General features: G+C 47.0%; 1 protein-coding gene across 1 annotated transcript in view; it reads right to left on the minus strand.

Annotated features, from left to right (window-relative positions):
* LOC141092478 (probable cation-transporting ATPase 13A4) overlaps nucleotides 1-17,606 on the minus strand; it is a 349,711-nt gene extending 332,105 nt beyond the window's left edge. The window contains exon 1 of the mRNA XM_073578646.1: nucleotides 17,498-17,606. Within this exon, the coding sequence (XP_073434747.1) occupies nucleotides 17,498-17,575 (78 nt within the window). The 5' untranslated portion in view covers nucleotides 17,576-17,606. The remainder of the gene's footprint in view (nucleotides 1-17,497) is intronic.
* Between the last annotated feature and the right edge of the window lie 8,575 nt (nucleotides 17,607-26,181).

Consider the following 26,181-nt stretch of genomic DNA (forward strand, 5'->3'; position numbering starts at 1 on the left):
GGCCCGCGCAGACCCGCACAGACCCCCAGCAGGCACGTACAGACCCCTGGCAGTCCGCACACACCCCCGGCAGCCGACACAGACCCCCGGCAGGCCCGTACAGACCCCCGGCAAGCCCGTACAGACCCCGCCCGCACACACAGACATGCACAGTGTCCGCCCACGCACCGCCCACACTCTTACCCCCTCCTGAACAGGATGTGCAAGTAAAGAAAGGGGTTTTTTATTTCCGATATTTCTGTCCCATTGACTTGAATGGGATTTCCGGTATCGGTATCGACGATACCCGATACTTTTTGGGTATCGGTCCGATCCAATCCGATATTTCTAAATATCGGACAGTATCGCTGAACACTAGTTGCGACAAATGGCCTACCATCCTTGCCAGCAGACCGCAGTGGAAGAAGCTTGCCTTGCGTGCTGCCTGTGTGAGCTAACTAAACCACCCGCACAATGTGCCCCAGTACAGACAATAGTAACATCAGCAGAAACCCTAGAACTCTTGATGATAGACTATTTGACCATTGGCCCCGCGCACCAGGGGTATGAACACTGTCTCGTCATGGTGGACCATTTCACCAAATTCGCCGTGGTAACCCCTACTCGAGATCAAACTGCGGAGTCGGCCGCCTACGCGATTTGTAAAAATTTTATTCAAGTATGCGGCTGCCTCCAACGGATCCATTCAGATCAGGGTGCATGCTTCCTGGGAAAAGTCATGGAAGAACTACACCATCTACATGGTATCAATAAATCCCGGATCACTCCGTACCACCCACAAGGGAATGAGGCCTGTGAATGATTTAATCGGACATTGATCCAAATGTTATGCACCCTGGAGAGCGACCAAAAGGCCTGCTGGCCTGAATACATTCCTGAACTGGTGTGGGTTTAATACAACCGGGTACACCGAGTCACCGGTTACACTCCTTACTCGCTGCTATTTGGCAGGGATGGCAAGGGAATCACTGAGGTGGAGTTAAATCCTGAAGAGAAACAACCATGGACAATGGTCTCCTTGTGGGTCCGGAACCACCGGGATCAGCTGCAAACCCTGCACTGAATTGTCCACACAAAACTTCAGGAACTGGAACATCCAGAGGGGACTCTGCCTCAATCCATCAACCTCCAGGCCAGAGATCAGGTACTCATACGAGATCAGCGACCTCAAAACAATTTGATCCCCTGCTGGGAAGAGAATCCCTATTGGGTGTTGCGCCGAGTAAGCCCCGATGGGCCAGTGTACGAAATACAATCTGAAAAAGGTGGGGACCTCCCTACCCATACCGTGCACCATAATATGTTACAACCCTGTACCTCCACCGACCCCGCACGACCCGAGGCACCTCCTCAGGTCTCAGAACCTCCGCCAGCAGTACGGGATGAGGACGACGAGGAAGACCTCCCAGCAGTACAAGCGGACACTTCGAGAAATAATATTCCAGCCGACCCAGTTGACCCACCAGGCCCAGTCGACTCGCAACCTTCCACCACACCAGAGGACTCCACTACAGTTGAACCACGGCGCTCCGAGCGGTCAACAGCTGGCAAACCCCCTGAACGCTACGAACTGCCGTCCGTGGCCACTGCAGCTCCACTCCAGCCTGTCTGCTGCCGCCTGCGGCCGTCGCTGCTTCACTCCAGCCCGCAGCTGCGACCTGTTCGCTGCCGCCCGCAGCCCCCGCGGCTTGGCTCCGGCCAGTGGCTGCGACCTGTTTCCCGCCACCTGCGGCCGCCGCTGCCTGTCCCCAGCTTGTGACTGTGACCTACTCCTTCTGGTCCCCGGACAACGCCGTACCGCCTCCGCCAGGAGGCGCAACGCAGAGGAACTCTTCAAGGGCCTGCTGTGCCCCCACTTCACCTGGGAGTAGGAACGCCCGAGGCCACCGCCAGATCCTCGTCGGCTGGGCCCAGCAGCTGAAACTCCGAAGCATCACCAACCACCACTCTGCTGAATGTCAGAGAGGATAAGTGACAAGTTGTAGTTAATACTCAGGACCCGTAGTTGGCCATACCGCAGCCCTATAGTGACAGGTCTTTGCCGGGTTAGTCGTGTTCGTGTTACCAGAGTATTCTTGTTTTGATCCCTGCGAGGATAACTATTGTTAGCTTGTTTGGTTGCTCGAGATAGCCCCTATAGGCATCTACTGTATATATAAAAGTTACATCTTAAGTTTATCCCGTGTCCCGTCTCATCACTGCATCCCGCGTACCTGCGATTACTACAGTTACATAAAGTGCATGTATACTAATGCCAGAAGCTTCACCAACAAAATGGAGGCATTAGAATTAACTTTGTTGGAACATAAAACAACTACCGTATTTTCTGGCATATAAGATGACTGGGCGTATAACACGACCCCCCAACTTTCCCAGCTAAAATTTAAAATCTTCTTAAAAGTCGGGGGTCTTATTATACGCCGTGTGTCACCTTATATGACGGGTGCAGAGCAATCTGCATATGGTGAGGGGAGTGGTCCCGATGACGAAGGGAGGGGGCATCTCAGGGAAGGTGTAAGTGGAGTTATCCCCCTTTTACCTCATTGGTGGCAGCAGTGCTATCTGTGGGTCTCTATGCTGGGGTCGGAGGCGGCTCTTTGTCCAGCATGGGGGCACTGTGATGGAAGGCAGCAGCGGCTCTTTGTCCCCAAAGTCCAGAGGCCCCGGCAGCTCCATTGCTGCGATGTGGTGGCCTCTGGGAAAATGGCCGCTGGGGCCCGAGCATGCTCAGATTCAGATCTCGTCTCATCTGAATCTGAGAATGCGCCGCCCCCTTCGGCCATTTTCCCGGAGGCCACCGCATTGCAGCAAAGGAGCTGCCGGGGCCTCTGGGCTTTAAGGAAGTGCAGCCCCGACGCTGGACAAAGAGCTGCCGCCGCCCCCAGCACAGAGCCCCCACGCTGGACAAAGAGTCGCCGCCGACCCCCAGCACAGAGCCGCCACACTGCTGAAAGAGGAGTGGTCTGCATATAAGATGACACCCGGCATATAAGATGACCCCCGACTTTTAAGAAGATTTTCAGGGGTTAAAAGGTCGTCTTATAAGCCGGAAAATACGGTATGTAGTGCAAAAAGAAATCCTCCAAATGTAGTAATGTCTAAAAAAAAATATATTTTATTGAAACATACACTTAAAAATACTAAAAGGAAGTGTTTTGGAGATGTAGACAGACCATACAGAAAAAAAACAAACAAAACACTGGGCTCAAAAAATGGATGGATAATATCAAAACAGTAATTATATTGCATCCATAATTATAAGCAATCTGCAAATACCTGCATAATGAATATGTTGGAACATAATTATGACATGGTGGGGATACCTGAGAAATGGCTGGACGAGAGCCATGACTGGGTTGTTACTTACAGGGCTATAGTCTGTTCAGAAATGACAGTACAAATAAGAGAGTGTTTAAGGCTGAGTGCAGACGTACTTTTTGGCCCTGCAGATTTTTCCGCGCAGAATGGTAGAAATCCGCAGGTCAAATGACCTGCATTTTTCCTGCGGATTTCTTCCATTTTTCATGCGGTTGTCTTGCGGTTTTTCACTGCGGTTTTCCCCCTGCGGATTTGGTGACAGGGGAGATGGAAAACCGCACAAAAGAAGTAACATGCTGCGGATTTTGTACCGCAGGAAAATCACGCGGAAAAATCCGCAACGTCTGCACAGCGTTTTTTTTCATTGATTTTAAGGCTACTGTACATCACAATGTGGATATGCAACGTTTCTGCGCGGTAAAATCCGCTGCGGATCTGCTGCAAATCTGCATCGTGTGCACACAGCCTAAATGTAAAATCATCGTTAAAACCCATCCTGCTTCATAATATATGTAAATCTAATGAAAATGTAGAGTCACTTTTAGAGTTGAGCGAAACGGGTCGAAAAAATTCAAAAGTCACCGACTTTCGCCAAAGTTGGGTTTCATGAAACGAAACCCGACCTCAGCGTGAGGTCGGCCACGAGGTCAGCGACTTTAGTACCAAAGTCACGTTTCAAAACATGCTTCAGAGCCCTTTTTCAGACAATGAGGAAGAACGGACACTGTGGGCAACGTGATGACATAGGCAGCGGTCCCCACCATCTTTGAGAAGGGCATGCAAGTGATTGGCTTGCTTTGGGGGGCATCACAGGGGGTATAAAAGGGCGTGCACGCCAACGACCATCTTACTTCTGCTGATCTCGGTATAGGGAGAGATGCTGCTGCTGCAGATTTTGTAGGGAGAGCGTTAGGCAGGGAAGAAGAAAAAAAATCAGCTGCTGCTGCTAGCGATTTTGCCTGTACAACACACCAGTCACTGTGCAGTGCAAGGGGAGGCTATATTTTGGTGGATCAGCTCTGTTGGTTGCTAGGCTGCCTTATAAGGCTACCTGATAGCTGCATTGCTGGTTTCACACTGCTTTGCAAACTGCTTTTTTTTAAAAGCAATCCTTTTTTTTTTGTCCTGGTGAGATACTGAGCGTGCATTTTTTCACACCGTACAGCGGTGTACGCTGCTCTCTCAGTACCGTGTAATGGCTGTTATCACGGCCACAGTGAAGCTAAGGGTGTGACTCTGTAAGGATAAGTCAAGGAGTTGTTCCGTTCTTACAGACCTCCACCTTATAGTTTTGTCTGTTTTTCAAACAGTCTAGTCTATTTGCTATTTGATTACATTCAAAACTATAGAGAGACAGCGTGTGTCAGTCCATATACTAAAAAAACACAGAGCTTGACAATTTAACATACACCGGACAGCGGTGTACGTGCACGCTGCTCTATCAGTACCGTGTAACGGCTGTTATCACGGCCACAGTGAAGCTAAGAGTTTGACTCTGTAAGGATAAGTCGAGGAGTTGTTCCATTCTTACAGACCTACACTCTAGGGAGATTCCAATCCTGCCCTGCCCTATATAACATTTTTCACACCTGCCAAATTCATCCTGTCATACAGCGGTGTGATATACACTGGCCTGACAAAATACATCAGTGTCCAGAAGTGTGTAAGGACAATCCATCTCTGCGTCCTATATAACATTTTTCACACCTGCCAAATTCAGCCTGTCATACAGCGGTGTGATATACACTGGCCTGACACAATACATCAGTGTCCAGAAGTGTGTAAGGACAATCCATTTCTGCCGTCCTATGTCATATTTTTCACACCAGCCTAATTCAGTCTGTCATACAGCGGTGTGATATACATTGGGCCTCACACAATACATCAGTGTAGAGAAGTGTGTTAGGTCAATCCATTTCTGCCATCCTATGTCACATTTTTCACACCAGCCTAATTCAGTCTGTCATACAGCGGTGTGATATACATTGGGCCTCACACAATACATCAGTGTCCAGAAGTGTGTAAGGACATTCCATTTCTCCCGTCATATATCACATTTTACACACCAGCCAAATTCAGCCTGTCATACAGCGGTGTGATATTCACTGGCCTGACACAATACATCAGTGTCCAGAAGTGTGTAAGGACATTCCATTTCTCCCGTCATATATCACATTTTACACACCAGCCAAATTCAGCCTGTCATACAGCGGTGTGATATACATTGGGCCTCACACAATACATCAGTGTCCAGAAGTGTGTAAGGACATTCCATTTCTGCCGTCCTATGTCACATTTTTCACACCACCCTAATTCAGTCTGTCATACAGCGGTGTGATATACATTGGGCCTCAGAAAAAATACATCAGTGTCCAGAAGTGTGTAAGGACAATCCATTTCTGCCGTCCTATGTCACATTTTTCACACCAGCCAAATTCAGCCTGTCATACAGCGGTGTGATATACACTGGCCTGACACAATACATCAGTGTCCAGAAGTGTGTAAGGACAATCCATTTCTGCTGTCCTATGTCACATTTTTCACACCAGCCAAATTCAGCCTGTCATACAGCGGTGAGATATACATTGGGCCTCACACAATACATCAGTGTCCAGAAGTGGTAGGAGAATTAAATTCTCCCCTATATAGACCTTGTACCTTGTTTTACAGTTCCATATCATTGGTGGAATTGTGGGTACATTTTTCAAAAAAATGAGGAAGTGTGGTGTATGAGGCCGTGTTAGTGGGCGGGGGTTGCCAGCTGTTAATGATGGTGTTGGATCTGCTGGTAGTGGCAAAAGCAAAATAACACCTAATGCAGGAGGTGTTATGCCTGCGTCATCGTCTGGCTCCACAAGGCCTCGAAGGCTCCCTTTTCTGGGAGTAGGTAAACCGCTTTTAAAGCCGGAGCTTCAGGAACAAGTTTTGGCCTACATTGCTGACTCGGCCTCCAGCTCTATCGCCTCCTCTTCTGAACTTGTCAAAAATAAAAGCACTAAGTCGTCTTTGGAGGCTCATGGTCATGAACCACACCTTTCTTTGTGTCCTTCACCCCAACCAAAATTGAAGGATGCGGCAGGCCACACAACAGATTACTCCATGGAGCTGTTTTCACATACCATGCCTGGGTTATCAAGTGAAATGGTGAATTACCCAGGCCAAGATGAATCTGACATGGAGTGCACTGATGCACAGCCACTGATAGATGATTCTGCTGGTACATTCACTCAGAGCACGACATTGTCCTCGCAGTGTACTGAGCCAGATTCTGACCCTGATGAAACTCAGGTGCCCCTTCCCCATACTATACCACTGTACACAGTGACAGAGGAAGGTGCACATGACATTGAAGAGGAGGTGATGGATGACCCTGTTGTTGACCCAGATTGGCATCCATTGGGGGAAGAGGGTGCCGCTGCCAATAGCTCCAAAGAGGAGGAGGAGCATCCGCAGCAGGCATCGACATCGCAACAGCTGTTATCTGGCAGGCACGGAGCAGTCCAAAAACGGGTTACAAAAAGCCAAAAAGTTGCTGGACTGCTTGGCCAGACGGTCAAAATAGCACAGTGTGCAAGGACGCAAAATGTCTTCCATAGTAGGAAGAGTGCAGTGTGGCACTTTTTTGAACAAAATCCTAATGATCAGGCCAAGGTTATCTGTAAGAAGTGCGCAAAGACCTTTAGCCGAGGGAAAAATCTGAAAAATTTGAATACCAGTTGCATGCTTAGACATTTTACCCGCATGCACTTGCAAGCGTGGACACAACACCAAACCTCAAGTACCACATGTGCAACTGATAACAAAGAAGGTAGTCAGCAACGCTACATTGTTTCCCCCACTGTAAGCCCACCCCCACAGCAGCAAATGTTGAGGTGTCGTTGCAAGGCCAAAGCTGTCAGGGAATCACAATGTTATATCAATGAAAGACTGAATCTAGGCCATCAGAAAGAACACCAACTCCATCACCATCATCAACCCTCTTTCAGTCTGCCCTGTCCACCGCTAGTTCCACCATAGTCATCTCTCAAGTCCAGCTCACCCTGCCAGAGACTATGAGTAGGACAAGAAAGTACTCAGTCTCTCATCCGCGTACACTGGGTTTGAACGCCCACATTGCCAAACTAATCTCGTTAGAGATGATCCCCTATCGGTTGGTGGAAAGCGCAGCTTTTCTCGAACTCATGGCCTACGCAGTACCACGCTATGAACTACCCAGTCGCCACTTCTTTTCTCGCAAAGCCATCCCAGCCCTCCACCTTCATGTGAAGGACCACATTGTCCATGCACTCAAGCAATCAGTGAGTGGAAAGGTGCACCTCTCAACTGATGCATGGTCCAGTAGGCATGGCCAGCGCCGTTACATGTCCATCACTGCGCATTGGGTTAATGTGGTGGATGCAGGGTCCACAGGGGACAGCGGTGGTGGGACAGTGCTGCCTAGCCCACGGTATAGGAAACAGTTGGCTGTAGGCGTTCGACCCTCCTCCTCCTACTCCTCTAGAAGCGAAAGCTCGTCCCCAGAGCGCAGTCGCAGCAGCACTCCATCCGCAGCTGCCAGTGTTGCACACGAGTTGTCCCCCTATCGATCAGCTAGTGGAAAGCGTCAGCAGACTGTGTTGAAGATGATGTGTTTGGGCAATGTCATGACATGTCTCTGAGGAAGAACCTGGTGTAAGGTTCGAAACGCGTCAGGCGTGGGGGGTCTGTTTTCCCCTTTATGGTTTTATCATGAAATTATGTGAATAAAACTCATCGTGGATTTTATCAAGTCTCCAGTGCCGGATCTTCCTTCTCTTTTTATGTTTGCAACACATGGTGGTCAGCCATTTGATCCCTAGGCACGACCGGCTTACAGGACTATTTTGGTGAGCACAAATTTCCCTTTCCCCTTCCTAATTGTCAAAGCTGAAAGACCTCTGTAAAGTCCTTCAGTGTTTTGAGGAATGCACATGGCTGGTAAGCGCAGACGACGCCATCATAAGCATGAGCATCCCACTTCTGCTCATGCAAACTTTGTCGCACATTAAGGAGCAGGCATCTGCAGCCGAGGTTGACGAAGAGGAAGAGGAGGAGGAAATACTTGATGACAGTCAGTCATTGTCTGCTCCGGGATCTCTCCTGGACGAGGTGGAGGAAGAAGAGGAAGAGGAGGAGGAGGGTGATGATGGGGATGATTATTTAGGGGAGGAGGATGCTTCTCGTGTGTCCAGAGAAACTGTTGGCGTGGCAAGGTCTGGTACATGGTTTGTGCGTGACTGGAGGGATGTGGATTTGCCAGAAAGTGCTCTTCCACCCAGCACTCGCAGTGCATCATTGACTCCGGGAACATTGGCCCACATGTAAGATTATGCCTTGCAGATCCAAAAAAGGGACCCCCGCATTGCCAAAATGATGAACGATGACGACTACTGGTTGGCCAGGATCCTGGATCCACGCTATAAAGGCAAATTCCAAAACATCATGCCACAGGAGCACCTAGAGCTAATATTGGCTAACAAACAAGCTACTCTGATAAACCGGTTGGTTGAGGCATTCCCAGCACACAGCAGCAGTGATGGTTCTCACACGAGCCGTAGGGGCCAGGGGCAGCTTGGAAAAGGTGCTCGTGGTGCACACATCAGAAGTGGCGTTGGAGACAGGGGTTTCATGACCATGTTGTGGACTGATTTTTCAAGTCCCGCTCACACGACTGGTAATACTGCATCGATGGAAAGTGACAGGAGACAGCACTTGTCAACTATGGTTATAAGCTACATTTCCTCCCATGTCGATGTTCTCCCTCACAGGTCATTCCCCTTTGACTATTGGGCCGCTAAACTGGACACCTGGCCGGAATTGGCACAATATGCGCTACAGGAGCTCGCTTGCCCAGCTGCAAGTGTGCTATCGGAAAGAGTCTTCAGTGCTGCTGGATCAATCCTGACAGAAAAAAGGACCCGTCTGTCCACCCAAAATGTGGATGATCTAACCTTCAAAAAAATGAACCGTGCATGGGTTTCCAAGGATTTTGTCCCACCTTCCCCTGATGACACATAGGTTGACAGAAAAATGGCTTGCTTTGGCGCTCCTCTTCCTGGGACTTGAACAATTTCGCCTTTTGCATCAGCTGAATGTCCAACATCAACATATGCCACTTTCTAAAACTCCGTAACTGTGCTGCCTCCCCCCCCATGGCCGGGGTCACCACCTAGCGCACGAAACCGTGCGAGTGCTGTTGCCCTGGACAGTTGGGTAGGCCGACTCTTGGGCGTGTGCACTGGCACAGGGTCCCTCATAGTGCAATCAAGTGTCTGACGGTGGTGGTGCACACCCGTCGTCAGACACACCACCGTACTATGAGGGGCTCAGTGCCAGTACCGACGCCCACGAGTGGGCCCCCCTTGCTTGGGCAGGGCCCCAGCATTTGCCATCTTTACCTCTCCCTGCTCCTCCGCTGTGTAGTCTGGGCCGTCAAATCCATACTGGGCCTGACACCGTCTGAGCCTGCCTCCTGACCTATAGACATATATTTTGAATGTGTACACTATGCTATCCATACATGTTATCCGGTGATACAGTACCCTTTCTCACCTTTGTGCAGTCATGTGTAATCCATACTGGGACTGACACCGTCTGAGCCTGCCTCCTGATCTATAGACATATATTTTGAATGTGTACACTATGCTATCCATACATGTTATCCGGTGTTACGGTACCCTTTCTCACCTTTGTGCAATCACGTGTAATCCATACTGGGCCTGACACCGTCTGAGCCTGCCTCCTGATCTATAGACATATATTTTGAATGTGTACACTATGCTATCCATACATGTTATCCGGTGATACGGTACTCTTTCTCACCTTTGTGCAATCACGTGTAATCCATACTGGGCCTGAGAACGGCTGGCGAGCTGTTAAGCAAGCTACAGCACCTGTGGTTTGCACACGTAAGTTTTTCATTTTTTCAGGAATGACGGTTAGGCCTAATTCCGGAACTGCGGTTGACCTGCACTTACTGGGAAATCATCGTTCATGGGTAATAATTGTAATCCCAGATCCCTATAACTAACGGTGTTCAGCAGGTTATCTGCACCTGTAAGCGACAAATGCTGGCCCTTTCAGTGTAGCGCACATGCAGCCACGGACATGTAAGGGCATGACACACCAGTTATTGGCCAATCTCACGTGCCAGAGCCTCGCGTGTCCCTCTAGTAAGCCAGACTCGGACCGCGGGGCATGACAGAGTCTCGTTCGTTAACGGAATTAAGCTTGCAATGTGTGCATCTTTTTTGTTGCTGGATGGTTGAGGTTGCCCGCATTGAGTCAAATTACGCCGCAGGCTCCACTCCTGGTGGTGCCCTTCTGGACATTCCTTTAAGGTTCAGCTTTGCAACCATACTGCCAAAGTAAAACAAACACTTTGCCTTCATGAACGCTGTTTGGAGGGTCGTGACTTGTGGGAATAACGCCGCCCAATCAGTTAACCTGCTAGAGAGATCCTTCGTTGCTCCCAAGCATGACATCACACTCCCTAGGAGGAAGGTAATGCCACTGTGGTGACCGTACTCCTGGGGGCGACACAAGTGCACTGATGCCCAGCAACTGCTCGATGAATCTGCTGGTACATTGACCCAGACCACTACATTCCCCTCGCACTCTACACGGCCTGAATCTGACCCTGATGAAACTCAGGTTACCCTTCCCATATACTGTTCCATCTTACACGGTGACAAAGAGGAAGCTGCAGAAGAAAGTGCAGGTTCGGCCCACCCGCCGTCAGACACACCACCGTACTATCAGGGGCCCTGTGCCAGTGCTGTCGCCAACGAGTGGGCCCCCCCTGCTTGCTCAGGATCACAGCACTTGCAAGGTTGAAATACTGTGCAGTGAGATGGAAGATGGGGACGACGAGGAGTCCAGACTAGTACAGGGATTCCTTAGCGAGGAGACTTATTTCATTGTTTTTAATGTTGGGACAGCAATTTTTGGGGAGCACTATACTCTGGAGAGTCATAGATGGGGCCCACCATACACTGGAACATTCCAAAGGTGGACATCAGACACTGGAGCAGCATTTACAGGGCCCATTATACACTAGAGCATTAGAAATGGGGCCCATTATGTATGGAGCATTATTTGGGCCCATAAGACAGTGGAGCTTCATCCATGGGGACCAACATATACTGTAGCATTATGTGGAGCTCACCATATACTGTTTCAAACATTATATGGGACCAATGATTCTGTATGGAGAAATAGATGGGTCTCGTTATGAGATGCAAAAAGTGAAGTATTTTTCTTTGTAGTATACCACTATTTCTCTGCCGTATCGGAGCAGCATGAGTTGTGGTATGTGTTAAAGGGGCGCTCTTTCGCCCAGGGCACATGAAAACCTGGAGCCAGCCCTACCCCCCCCACAACTGTAGCCAAATAACCCCCATTTTTCAGTGCGTAACTAGTATTATGAAGTAAATAAAGGGTGACAAGCTTCAGTAATAAGAATTTATGCTTTTGGCATTCAAATGGGTACTGTAAGTGTACTTCCTGTCCTCCTCTCACTGCCGACTTTTCTTCCCCATTGACTTACATTGGGTTTCGTGTTTCATTCGGACCCCCGACTTTTCCCTATAGTCGGCCGATTTCGTTCGACCCGACTTTTGCGAAGGCCGGGTTTCGCGAAACCCAACTCGACCTGAAAAAAGGCAAAGTCGCTCATCTCTAGTCCTCACCAAATGGATAAATTATTAATAATACATTTTGTATGTAAGTATACAGTTCCATCCAAAATATTGTTGATATTATACAGCATTGATAGTGACATTGTGTCCGGAGAACAAAGTGGAGGGGAGGAGCAAAAGGAAAAAAGTAAAAAAAGAGCTGACAACATAACCGACTGCTATAAAGATGTAATAACTTGGTATCAAATCAAGAATTCATATAGATATCTAAAATAAAGTGAGGTGATTAAAATAAGTAAGTGCCCATTGGTGATCGTGTCCATAAAGGAAGGTGGTGTTGAGATCATACCTGCTTTCAGTAATAAATCTATATTGTGCCTCCTATGAAAGTTGAAGAAATGTACTGTATCAAAACAGAAAAACACTAATGTAATACCAGTGTAAAGTGGGTCAAGGATGCATGTTCAAAAATTAATATATACCTGGTAAGTGGGTATATACACAAAAGAGTATATATAAATCCTATTGGAGGATATTGTTGATAATGTCCTGTAGAAAATGTACAAGACATTCAAAGTGGAGAACATTTTATAGCAAATGGAATCCTATGTTGTGTTTCATATGTGAATACCTGTTTGGGCTGTTGCTATGGGACACAATAGAGGACAGAGTTCATGTGAGACTGTGGAGATAAAAAAGGCGCAAAGATATAATAAGCGGTTTAATGAGCGTTACTGTGCTGTGGGAAAAAAATAAACAGAAAGTCCCTGCAGGTGCTTACCATATAGGTGAGAGGTGTCGGCGTGCCGGGCTAGACACGGTTATCCCCGCTTGTCTGGAAGCCCAGAGCGCCATTGCCAGCAAGTTTAAGTAGATTGGAGGTGGGACAAAAGTCTGCGCTCACTGGAATTAGAAAACCGGAAGCGCCCAGTTTCATATGTCAGTCACCAGTAGCGTGTATTGTGAATGGGAGCTAGGTCTGCTCCAATTGGAGATAAAGTAGCATGTCACATGTGGAGACTGGGAAGGGCTAGAACTACAATGAACGCTGACTGACACCTATATGTGAAGGAGGGGAAAAAGGAAGCAATTCAGAGCAGAGGAAAAAAAGATATGGTGTCTCACTATATTTGTAAAGCATATGTCCAGGTTAGGGCATTTAAAATATATACTTTTATCAATTATATAAAGAAATTGATTAACCGAGGCTTATTTCTAATAAAATAATAATAAAACTTCATGTGCAAAGGATCATTCAGTTGAGTGCCAAGTTATTTTCATTTTTCACTTCGGTATGGGTAACCTACTTGTGCACCTTGTGGTGGTGCCACGCTATACTTGACACTTAGGCCACTGTGCACACCGCACCTCTGCGCTAGCGTCCGACATAGTGCCTGCTTTGTAGCGGTGTCATCCAGTGGCTGTGTCCTGCGCTGCCTTCTTGGCATTCGCAGTAGCGATGCCGCTCACACTGTTGGTCTAGCTGGACGCAGCCCCTCTGTCTTAGTTCCTGCTCCTGTGACCTTATACCGTGTGTGCATTTACCTGAGGCGTGTGACTCTAACAGGCTCAGCCTTTTGTATGTTTTTGTTGTGGCACCTCTTTGTGTGAACAGAGCACGCTCTGCGCACTTCGGATGAAGTTGAACCCGTGCGCATTATATCGCCATATTGCTCGTCTGCCATTACTCAGCAGCGGTTGTAACTCCTACTGCACGGTGGACCCCGAGCGGCCAATGCACTTTATTATTATTTTCATTTAGTGCGTTCCGCTGTTCCTAACACCCTCCAATATATACATTGTGATGGTCGAGACAGCACCCCCTTGGTTGGTGTGATGGTACGTTCTGATCTCCCCTGCTGAAGACTGAGTGATGTTCTGCCAAGGCTGCAGAGGGGAGGAGTTTAAACCTGTATGTGAGTGCTGAGCTGAAGTTTCTGCAGAGAGCTGCGGTGTATGGAGCTGTGAGAAGAGGACGCACAGCCTGAGATTGACTGTACTTGTGAGATTTGTATAGACTCTTCTGGGATAGCAAAGGTGGCTGTCCTGTGCTGTTGTGAGATGCCACGAAGAGACCAAGAAGGGAATCTACTGTTTTCAAGGAGCATCTCCAGGATCCTCAAGCAAGAAGACCACGTTTAACAGATCTTCCATACAGACGTGCGCACCATCGTACAGGACTGCTGGGGGCCCACCGGGACTGGACTGAGTCTCCAACGTACTGTGAGTTCAACCCCGTTTGTGCACATGTTAGTACTTACAGTAAGCTTCATTAGACAGAGCACGGCAGCCGTGCGGCCTGCATAGCAGAGTCCAGGGAGGCTACAGTTAGAGTAGCATCATCCTGTGTTCATTGTGTTGTTTTGCCTGTTTGAAATATATAGATCTGTAATAGTTGGAGCACTGTGCAATTTGAAGGCCCAGCTAGAGAATACCACTATTCTAAATTATCTTTTGCCATTGCATACCCCGGTTTGCACCTTCCTTATTCACTTCATTCCTTGCCTTTCAATTAATTTACCCTTTGCTGTTTGCACCTCATCTTGTGTACCGTAGTCTCCCTGCACTGTGGTGGTTCTCCTGGCCATTAAAGCCACTGCAGATGAATGTAACATCGTAGCAGATAGCTGTTGAGCTCAGCAGTAGCCTTGGTCAATTACAGTGGTAAGCAATGATTTTTTTCTTTTTCAAGAAAACTTTAAAAAGTAACAAAAAGACCTAATGAAAAAATTGTAAGATTTTGTGGATCTCTCAAAATAGTGTTTCTTTAGCGCTTAGTCTAAACAAGGAGCTTACAAAATATTAATTTTAGTGATCCAATAGATCTTGAAATTTATTTCCAATCAATAATAAGTTTGGAAATTCAACATAAATTTGAAATAACATAGAAAAACCAGCACTCTAAAAAGAGATTATTATGTTTTTACTGGTAAAGCAACTGAAATTAAGTTATGCTATTTTTGTCCAAAAGTCTACTCTTCCTCTGTCATTTCTCCATGAACGGTGGTATATAGACAGGAGTTATATATAATGCAGGCACCACAGATTTTGCAACCTCCTTCTTTTTAGGAATTTTATGCAAATCCATGACCCTTCTCTGAGGTCCTTTCTGCTGAAAGCTATGATCAAGTCTCTGTTCTTATGGTCACTGTACTTGACCGTATGGCAGGCAGCTTGAGCCTTTTGCAGGTGTCGCTCCTTTGTGGCGGCTCCGGGCTCTGATATGCTACTGTGCCCCAAGTGTCTGATGGGTCAGGAGACCTACAGTTCACTGCCCCACGGATTTAGCTGCTGGGACTGTTGAACTTGTGCAGCCACGGACGTCGGCGTCCGGTTCTAGTGCTCTGTTCTGGAGTGAGCTTGGTCACAGCTCCACTCCCCAGCTTTTCCTAGACTTCTCTTTTCCTCTATAACTCTTCTCTGACTCAAACTGCAACTCTCGTCTGGGGACAAGCTTCTCACTCTTCCAGTCCCCACCACTGACTGCCTAACCCCGCCTCCAGGCCAGAACTAATAGGGAAGCTCCCCTAAAACTGGGTTTTGAGCTCCCCCTTCTGGTCTGGAGCCAGGAAAAGTGTTGAATGCTGATGTTACCTGACCAGGGAACTCCTCCTTGCTTCCAGGCATGATATCACCCCGTGATGGAGGCAATGCCACAGTGGCAACCGGACTCCTGGGGTGCCACACTATCCACCTAGAAGACTCCATACCAACCATTCCTGGTACTATTACCTCCAGTGGTCTGCCTGCGGCTGAGGAACCTAAAGACACGATAAGTTTAATAACCAGACTGTTGTTACATTGTAATTTCTGTTCTCAATTTAACTGTTATCTCCCTGCGAGGAGTTCACTTATTGTTATAATTAAATTGTTATACTGTTAATCCTTGCTCTGCCTTCCCTGAAACACTGCATCCCATAACCTGATTACATATATACCATATACTACTGCATATAAATCATACCTGTACCATAAAGTACTGTACATAACACATTAGTTAGCACTGCTGCTTTTCAGCACTGGGGTCCTGGGTTCAAATCTCACCAAGGATAACATCTGCAAGGAAATCGTATGTTCTCCCCATGTTTGCCTGGGTTTCCTCACAAACTTCAAAGACATACTGATTGAGAGCCCCAATGGGGACAGTGATAATGATGTCTGTTAAGTGAATATGATGGTGCTATATAAGCAAATAAAATAAATAATACATATTACATCATAATATAACTATTCTCTGCTAAATAAATGTATTCAACAGACCACTGACACCTCTATTAAAAACTAATATTTAGACCACCACCTTAGGATTAATTCCGGGAAGACCAAGGAATTGGTGGTGGACTTTCGCAAGGGCAAAAATCCACCAGTAGTGGTGAACATTCAGGGAAATGACATTGAGATAGTCGACACCTATCAGTACCTTGGTGTGATCCTCAATAATAAGCTTGACTGGGCCCATCACTTGGATGCAGTGTACAGGAAGGGCCAAAGCAGGCTTTATCTGCTCAGAAGGCTGAGAGCCTTCGGAGTTAGAGGGGCACTCCTTGCATCCTTCTTCAACTCTGTTGTGGCTTCAGTCATCTTCTTTGGTGTGGCGTGCTGGGGTAGTGGCATATCAACCAGGGATAGGAATAGGCTGGACAAACTGATTAGAAGGGCCAGCTCTGTCCTGGGATGCCCCCTTGACCCAGTTCAGGAAGTAAGCGACAGGAGGATACTGGCCAAGGTGAGCTACATGGTGCAGAATGATTCCCATCCCATGCATGAGACCGTGACAAAGATGTGCAGTACTGTCAGTGACCGGCTACTTCATCCTAAATGTGAGAGGGAGCGCTATCGAAAGTCCTTCCTTCCTGCTGCAGTTAGGCTGTATAACCATCACTGTCCAAAACGGAGAACGACCCAAACAGTGAACTGATAGATCCAAAGTTGTGATAGTCCGGTTACATCTTTTTTTGTATATGTACCTACCTACTGTCAATGTAATGCCTTTATGCATCTGTATCTGTACTTGTTCCTGCCTTGCTGCTGTAATGCTCTGAATTTCCCCATGGTGGGACGATTAAAGGATTATCTTATCTTATCTTATCTCTGACCATTTTATAGATATATTGCCCCAATTCCCTTTGATTTTCCCTGTAAACGTCAATTTTTCCGTTATTTCTGGGTTAGTTGCTACAAAGAGTTTTCACTATAGATATCACATATCTTTTTTCAGGGACAAACACAGACAGAAGAGACTTTGTGCAAGTACAGTATGTTGGCCCTTTGCAGTCCAATAATATTTCTGCTGCAGAAGCTTCTTGCTGCTTTTGAGGTAGAAATGGGCCCCCCTTACTTCTTGAGCCCCTGTGCAGCTGCCCAGATTGCACCAATGGTATGTCCGCACCTGTTTATAATACATGACTATGATAATATTCATCTTACTTAACTTTACCCAAGAATCTAGTAAGCAATATCAATAAATTGAAGATGTATATTATAATACTGTGATCATGTTTTCATGTTGCATGTCACCTTACCATTTCATTCTCCTCCCCCGGGTTCAGAAGGGCTCGTGTACCTGTCTTCTTGGCATCCATCTCTTGTGTCTTCTGCATAACTAGGACACCAGGAGCTTCAGTATGTGCACAGCTGTCTCTCAGGGCTCAGAGTGCATGTCTTCAGTAGCTCCTACTCTTTTAATATAACTTCTAAGAACACACCCTTCAGTAAATCCTTTCCACTAAATCACCAATAGGCTTTGGTGCTGCACTTCACTCTAATGCATTCATACAGAAGTGTTTCCGTCAGACTGGAGTGAGCTGAAACTATTCATACACCTGTTCTGTGTAATGCTGATTCTCCTGGTAAATCATGTAGAGTTCTTAGCTTCTTCAGCATTTGAATTTTAATACAACAGTTTACAGAAATAATTGGGTCAGAGAAGAAAACTACTGAATAGCACCACGCATGACTTATGGATATGGGACGGACCCCCACTCCATCTTAAAACCACCATAACTACAGTAAACCTAGGCACTAGAATAAATACACAACACATTATTTTGGTTGTCAAAATGGCCACAGCTTTATTTAAATCACACTATTAAAACAATCCCAGTAGGAGTCAGGTGAAGTTCTAGTACATTAGGATTCACAAGTACTGTCATATCCCCTGCTGTCTGACAAACTGAACCAGGACAGACAGCCATAAAGGGGCAGCACGCACTGGCTTGCCATTCAAGCAGAGCCAGTAAACTTTCAGGGCACCAATGACCCTATTATCCTCACTCCTGTGCTTAACCACTGTGCCCGCCCCTGATTGACGTTACCATTACAACGTCCTTGAGGCTGGCCACCAAAGCCGAGCCTGTTCACCACCATGAGGTTTTACATCCTCTATTAGTTAAAATGAGTCCACCTTAACTTGCCTGCAACTTCCACCTGACTCCTAAACTGCCACCAGAGAGGCCATTTGACACCTTAAATGGACTCGACCCCCATCAACCATGCCTAATAAAGCCATCAACCATTTCTACATGCTATGGAAAGACTGTGCACACAAGTAATAAAAGTTAAAATTCCAGAGCTCCGACAGATTAATTTTATCAATGCCATGCTACCAAGTTATGATCGATAATACGGTAACTACAGCAAAATAACAGTTGCTAAACATCCTGCAATGAGGATCCCATAATGGGGAATGTGGAAAGTAAACCATAATTAAGGTCGTAGCCACAATCTGAATACCTGTATAATGACATCTGTCATGGCTCAAAAAACTATTATATCACATGTATTGTAGCCAGCTCTAATAATTCACCAATTCACAGATTTTAGTTCTAGAAACCACCATTATTTACAGTAGCTGTGCAGTAAAATTTCTTAAACCCACTTACTATGACTACCCGAAAAGTGATGAACATATCAATGGAAAGAAATTATGAATAGGGAGTAATTAAAAACTATACACAATATAACATCAACATTATAACCGACCATAAAATAACGTTCAGAATATCTGGAAGTAGTAATTTAAATAAACCTAAAGCAGAGAAAGTCTACAAAGGCATTATTAATAACCCTGCCACGCCATTGTTAATTGTTTTTCATGCACTTGATAACATTTACTGTTGAACTCTCCAACTGGGTAAAAATCATTGGCAATAGGCATATTGCCCATCGTGTAAATGCACTTGATTACTTTACCCTTAGCCGCTCCCACTGGCTCAAGGGCACCGGGAGTAGGCTAACTGCCCTTTTTGTTAATGCACTTGATTATATCCTTAGCCGCTCCCATTGGCTCAAGGGCATCAGGAATAGGCATACTGCCCTTTGTGTTAATGCACTAGATTATACCCTTAGCCGCTCCCACCAGCTCAAGGGCATCGGGAATAGGCATATTGCCCTTCATGTTAATGCACTTGATTACTTTACCCTTACTCACTCCCACTGACTCAAGGGCACACAGATTAGGTACATTGCTCTTCAGTTTCATGCACTAGATAACTGCATTGTCCAGATGACAACCTTGTTCTCTTCTCCCCTCCAGCCACTGTTCCTGGCTCAGAGGAGCCAATTTATTCTGTAGGCATGCAAAATATGATTGCCATGACCCCAGGGACTTTACCCTAACAGGGTCCTATAAAATATAAATGCTTCTGGAGACCAGGGGGCCATACCGTGATGGTCACCTCTCCATACCAGGGGGCCATACCCGAGATGCTTACCCCCTCCACACCAGGGGGCCATACACGAGATGGTTACCCTCCACACCAGGGGGCCATACCTGAGATGATTACCCCTCAAACCCAGGGTGCTATACCTGAAATGGTTACCCTTCCAAACCCAGGGGGGTCAGCGGCCAGTTTATTAACAAATAACATAAACATTTACAATAAGTATTAAATACACAATCTTATACGACATGAGGGGGGGTTGTTGGAGCCCCAAAAATTCTGGCTAAATATTTGGCAAAAACACAAGAACTTAAAACTCCATGTTACCCTCAGCCGTAAACCACCAGCTCGAGGGCACCAAGCATCCCATTCCGGGAAGTCCAACCACCAAAAGCTCCCCGGTAAAACCCCGTCCAGAGCCGTAACCAAAAGCCAGATCCACCGAAACAATTTTTAACTGTCCAGAATTTTAACTTCCAATTCCTTTTCTCTGATTCAGCGTCAACTCCAAGAACCCCACCCCAGAGGTCCATACTTAATATGGTTACCCCTACTGACCAATTTATAAATAACTTCAAGGACCCACTAAAAGGAAAACAAATAACTGTTTTTTTTTTTTCATTTTTTTAATTCATGTTCTTATTAAAATAAACATAAAATAAACATCAAAGCATAAATAACATTAACACGCTGGGGGGAGTCCTACCAAACATAAAATGTACCAACAATTACTCCCAGCCATTACCCCACTAGCTCGGGAGCACCATAGCCACAAGGGTTCCAATGTTCACTTGAATTTCCTCGGGATCCGACTAACTCTTGCCGAAACTCCCCTCCACCTTTACCAGGTCCAGAACCATATTGACTTCCAAAAAGAGGAATCCATATCCCAATGGATCCCCCAGACCAATTTCTAACCAACTTCAAAGACCCCCCCAAACACCAGGTTCCAGGTAATCCACTCAGGCCTGTGCTATCCGGCATCTTAAGTAATATAAAATAAGCACTTGGTGGGTATACACCGATCCCTTTTTTTAAAAAAAATTATTATTCACGCCTTTATTAAAACAAACATACAATAAAACATCAAAGCATAAATAATATTAACACGGTGGTAGGAGTCCTTGATGCTCCCAAAATCCGGTGATTACCAAACATAAAGTGAACATAAAATGTAGCAAAAATTACTCCCAGCCGTTACCCCACTAGATCAGGAGCACCATAACCAGAAGGGTTCCAATGTTCACTTGAATTTCCTGGAGATCCGACAAACCCTTGACGAAACTCCCCTCCACCTTTCACCAGATCCAGAACCATATTAAATTTCAAAAGGAGGACACCATATCCCATTGGATCCCCCAGACCATAGTAACAGACTCTAATCACCAGCTGCGCATAAATGGTAAGAAACATGTAGGTCTAATATAAGCTTCCTTCAGCCATAGGTGTGTGAGCAGAAAACTGCAATTTCTGTATCCCAGCCAGTCACTCTACTACATACAATTACAATAGACGAGAGACAGGGCTAAAAACTGGGCCCATGATGTCTTTTCCAGAGCAATGTGCAGCATCACACTAGGAGTGCCCACTCACTGCCCGCCACGTGCTGAGTTATTAGTGCCCACTCAAATGTGCCGAGTTACTCCCCGATTATTTATTTTACACATGATAAAACATAAACCATTCTGGCCTGTGCTATCCACCATCTTAGGTAATATGAAACAAGCTCCCGGTGGGTATACTCTGATCCTGCAAACATATGATGGGGACAATAAACAGAGAAAGGATGGATATATCCAGCAGGACAGCATGTAACATAAGAGGACTAAAGGCAGCAATAGCTACAGAAATTAAGCACTAAGCTGGAAGTCATGTCCAGATTATATGTACAGCCAGATAAATAGCCTGGAGACACAGGATGTCTATACCCAGCATGATCCGTATATAGCAGAGTGAGGAGTGATATCATGTATACAGACCTGTAGTACAGGTTAAGTATACAGCACAGGAATAGAGCCTTTACACATATACCATATATAGTGAGTAACCTGGTTACACTGGATCTGCACACCCAGTATGTAACAGATGAGGTCACATACAGATCATCAGACTCCATAACTGAGAAGGGGGATAATCAGCACACAGCAGGGTCAGTATACACTGCACTGACATGAAGAGCAGCCTCTCATCATCATACATATATACCATCCCCCGACTGCTCCTCTCACCGGTGTCTCTAATACATGTGACTGCCCAGCTCCACCATAGTAATGGTAGAAGCTGTATGTGTCCCTGCCCTGTCCTATCGTACATAAACCCAGAACTCATGAAGACTCTGTATAATACAGCAGTAATGTGGTATATCAGAAATGTCTGCAGGGAGGACACACAAAAGCTGCCTCTGCAATAAGTGAGGGAACATGGCAGCTACATGAATTTCTGAGGTAATCTTGATCCCAGATATGATGTAGGAGCTGATACTACACTAGTACACACTACACCATGTCTGAGGTGAATGCAGAGGAGTATATGAAACATGTCTGCAGGGAGGTCACACAGAAGTTGTCTCACAGTCTGTGAGGAAAATGTTGCATGCACATGAGGGACATGGCAGCTACATGAACTGCTGAGGTAATACTGATCCCATACATAATGTAGGAGCTGATACTACATTGGTACATGATGTCTGAGGTGAATGTGCTCCTATCATGTCATATGAGGTGATAACCCCAGCATTATATTCCCTGATACTGCAGACATGCTTCCTCCTGTTCATCCTGTGCATGAAAGAGGGAGAGAGACAGATTTCCTGTTCTATATAAGCCCCACCCTCCTCACAGTAACCCACCAGGCACATACATACTGTGCTTCTTACTCTGAAAGCAACATCACTCTTGCTTAAAATCTACACCACTATACCACAAAAAAAGGTGCAGGAATAAAGGTCCTCGTATCCCCAAGTCCAGTCCTCCTCCGCCTATGGCACCAGTGGTTTATGGAATCGAACAGTGTTCAAACGAAAATGTCTTAGAGGGGCTTTACAGTTTCTCTCCAATTTCTCCCCAGTTCAACTTTAAAAAAAAATGATGGATGACCCAGATTTGCATCCATTTGAGGAAGAGGGTGCTGCTGCCAATAGCTCAGAAGAGGAGGAGGAGGATCCGCAGCAGGCAACGACATCGCAACAGCTGTTATCTGGCAGGACCGTAGCAGTCCAAAAACGTGTTACAAAAACCAAATGAGTTGCAGGACAGCTTGGCCAGACGGTCAAATTAGCACAGCGTGCAAGGCCTCAAAATGTCTTCCATAGTAGGAAGAGTGCAGTGTGGCACTTTTTTGAACAAAATCCTAATGATCAGGCCAAGGTTATCTGTAAGAAGTGCGCAAAGACCTTTAGCCGAGGGAAAAATCTGAGAAATTTGAATACCAGTTGCATGCTTAGACATTTAACCACCATGCACTTGCAAGCGTGAAAGGACTACCAAACCTCACGTACCACATGTGCACCTGCTCCGAATAAAGGTAGTCAGCAACGCTACATCGCTTCCCCCACGGTAAGCCCACCGGTTAGCACACCACCAGCAGCAAATGTCGAGGTGTCGTCGCAAGGGCAAAGCAGTCAGGGAATCACAATGTTATATCACCGAAAGACTGAATCTAGGCCATCAGAAAGAATGCCAACTCCATCACCATCATCAACCCTCTCTCAGTCCACCATGTCCACCGCTAGTTCCACCATATGCAGCTCTCAAGTCCAGCTCAACCTACCAGAGACTGAGTAGGACAAGAAAGTACTCATCCTCTCATCCGCGTACACTGGCTTTGAACGCCCACATTGCCAAACTAATCTCGTTAGAGATGATGCCCTACCGGTTGGTTGAAAGCAAAGCTTTCCACGATCTCACGTCCTGCGCAGTAACACGCTATGACCTACCCAGTTGGCACTTCTTTTCACGAAAAGCCATCCCAGCCCTCCACGTGCATGTGAAAGACCGCATTGTCCATGCACTCAAGCAATCAGTGAGTGGAAAGGTGCACCTCACAACAGATGCATGGTCCAGTAGGCATGGCCAGGGCCATTACGTGTCCATCACTGCGCACTGGGTTAATGTGGTGGATGCAGGGTCCACAGGGGACAGCGTTGGTGGGACAGTGCTGTCTAGCCCACGGTATAGGAAACAGTTGGCTGTAGGCGTTCGACCCTGCTCCTCCAGAAGCGAAAGCTCGCCCACAGAGTGCAGTCGCACGAGCACTCCATCCGCAGCTGCCAGTGTTGCACATGAGGCGTCCCACTATCGAACAGCTAGTGGTAAGCATCAGCAGGCTGTGTTGAAGATGATGTATTTGGGCGACAACAGACACACCGCGGAGGTACTGGCCGACTACTTGCAGTGACAAACTGAGTCACGGCTGGGCAGTCTACATCTTGAGGCAGGCAAGGTAGCTAGTGATGACGGCCGGTATTTTGTGGCAGCCATAGCCCTTTCAAAACTCAGACACATACCTTGCCTGGCTCACACCTTGAACCTGGTGGTGCAGTGCTTTCTCAATGATTATCCGGAGTTAACAGCCCTGCTCCATAAGGTGCGAAGACTGTGCTCGCACATCCGCCGGTCGCCCGTACACTCCAGTCGTATGCAGAAGCTTCAGCGATTGCTCCACCTTCCCAAGCACCACCTAATTATCGACGTTGCAACAAGGTGGAACTCCACCCTACACATGGTTCAGAGGCTGTGCGAACAGAGGCAGGCTGTAATTCATTTGTGGGAGGATACACGGGCAGGCAGTTTGAAGGCAGACATGGAGTTGTCTGGTGTGCAGTGGTCGAAGCTGAAAGACCTCTGTAAAGTCCTTCAGTGTTTTGAGGAATGCACACAGCTGGTAAGTGCAGACAACACCATCATAAGCATGAGCATCCCACTTATGCGTCTGCTCATGCAAACTTTGATGCACATTAAGGAGCAGGCATCTGCAGCCAAGGAGGAAGAGGAGGAGGGAAGCCTTGATGACAGTCAGCCATTGTCTGCTCAGGGAAGTCTCGTGGATGAGGTGGAGGAAGAAGAGGAAGAGGAGGAGGATGATGGGGATGATTATTTTGGGGAGGAGGATGCTTCTCAGGGGGCAAGAAAAAATGTTGGCGTGGCAAGGTCAGGTACAGGGTTTGTGCGTGACTGGAGGGATGTTCATTTGCCAGAAAATGCTCCTCCACCCAGCACTCGCAGTGCATCATTGACACCTGGAACATTGGCCCACATGTCTGATTATGCCTTGCAGATCCTAAAAAGGGACCCCCGCATTGCCAAAATGATGAACGATGACGACTGCTGGTTGGCCAGCATCCTGGATCCACGCTAAAAAGGCAAATTCCAAAACATCATGCCACAAGAGAACCTAGAGCTAATATTGGCTAAAAAACAAGCAACTCTGGTAAACCGTTTGTTTGAGGCATTCCCAGCACACAGCGGTGGTGATGTTTCTCCCATGAGCCGTAGGGGGCAACATGGAAGAGGTGTTCGTGGTGCACACAGCCGAAGTGGCGTTGGACACAGGGGTTTCATGACCATGTTGTGGACTGATTTCTCAAGTACCGCTCACACGACTGGTAATACTGCATCGATTGAAAGTGACAGGAGACAGCAGTTGTCAACTATGGTAGCAAACTATTTCTCCCATATCGATGTCCTCCCTTACCGGTCATTCTCATTTGACTATTGGGCCAGTAAACTTGACACCTGGCCTGAATTGGCACAATATGCCTTACAGAAGCTCGCTTGCCCTGCTGCTAGTGTGTTATCTGAAAGAGTCTTCAGTGCTGCTGGATCAATCCTGACAGAAAAAAGGACCCGTCTGTCTACCCAAAATGTTGATGCTCTAACCTTCATTAAAATGAACCATGCATGGGTTTCAAAGGATTTTGTCCCACCCTCCCCTGCTGACACGTAGGTTGCCAGAAAAATTGCTCGCTTTTGTCCTCCTCTTCCGCGGACTTCTCCAATTACTCCATTTGCAGCTTTTGCAGCTACTGAATGTCCAACATCAACATATGCCATTTTTTCCACCTCCCTAACTGGGCTGCCTCCCCTCACAGGGCCGGGGTCACCACCTGGCGCATGCACCCGTGCGAGTGCTGTTGCCCTGAACAACTTTGCCCGCTTCTTCTTTTTAGACCTTTTGGATCTTGCAGGGGAGGCCGCATCGGCAGACTGTGGAACAGGTGATGGCTGGACAGTCATAGGTGGTTGATAAGTTTCACCCACAGATTCCTCTTTTCTGGTCTGTCTCTGGAAGCTTGGAGGGGAAGACTTTTCAGGAGTAGCTGGACGAGGCATGTCGAACACTTTACGGAAGGCCACCAGGAAGGCCCCCAGGCTCATGACGACAGGGTCCCCTGCTTCCCAAAGGGGACAGATCCACATCAAGGCATCACCAGCTAGGTAGGACATGATGTATCCCACCTTGACCCGGTCATAGGGGAAACAAGCTGCATTCTGCAGGATGTAACGCAGGCACTTTTTTAGGAGCCCTTGGCACTCAGTAGGGTTCCC

The sequence above is a fragment of the Dendrobates tinctorius genome, unplaced genomic scaffold (genome assembly GCF_039654945.1).
Source record: "Dendrobates tinctorius isolate UK_male_01 unplaced genomic scaffold, ASM3965494v1 ptg000060l, whole genome shotgun sequence".
Lineage (NCBI taxonomy): Eukaryota > Metazoa > Chordata > Amphibia > Anura > Dendrobatidae > Dendrobates > Dendrobates tinctorius.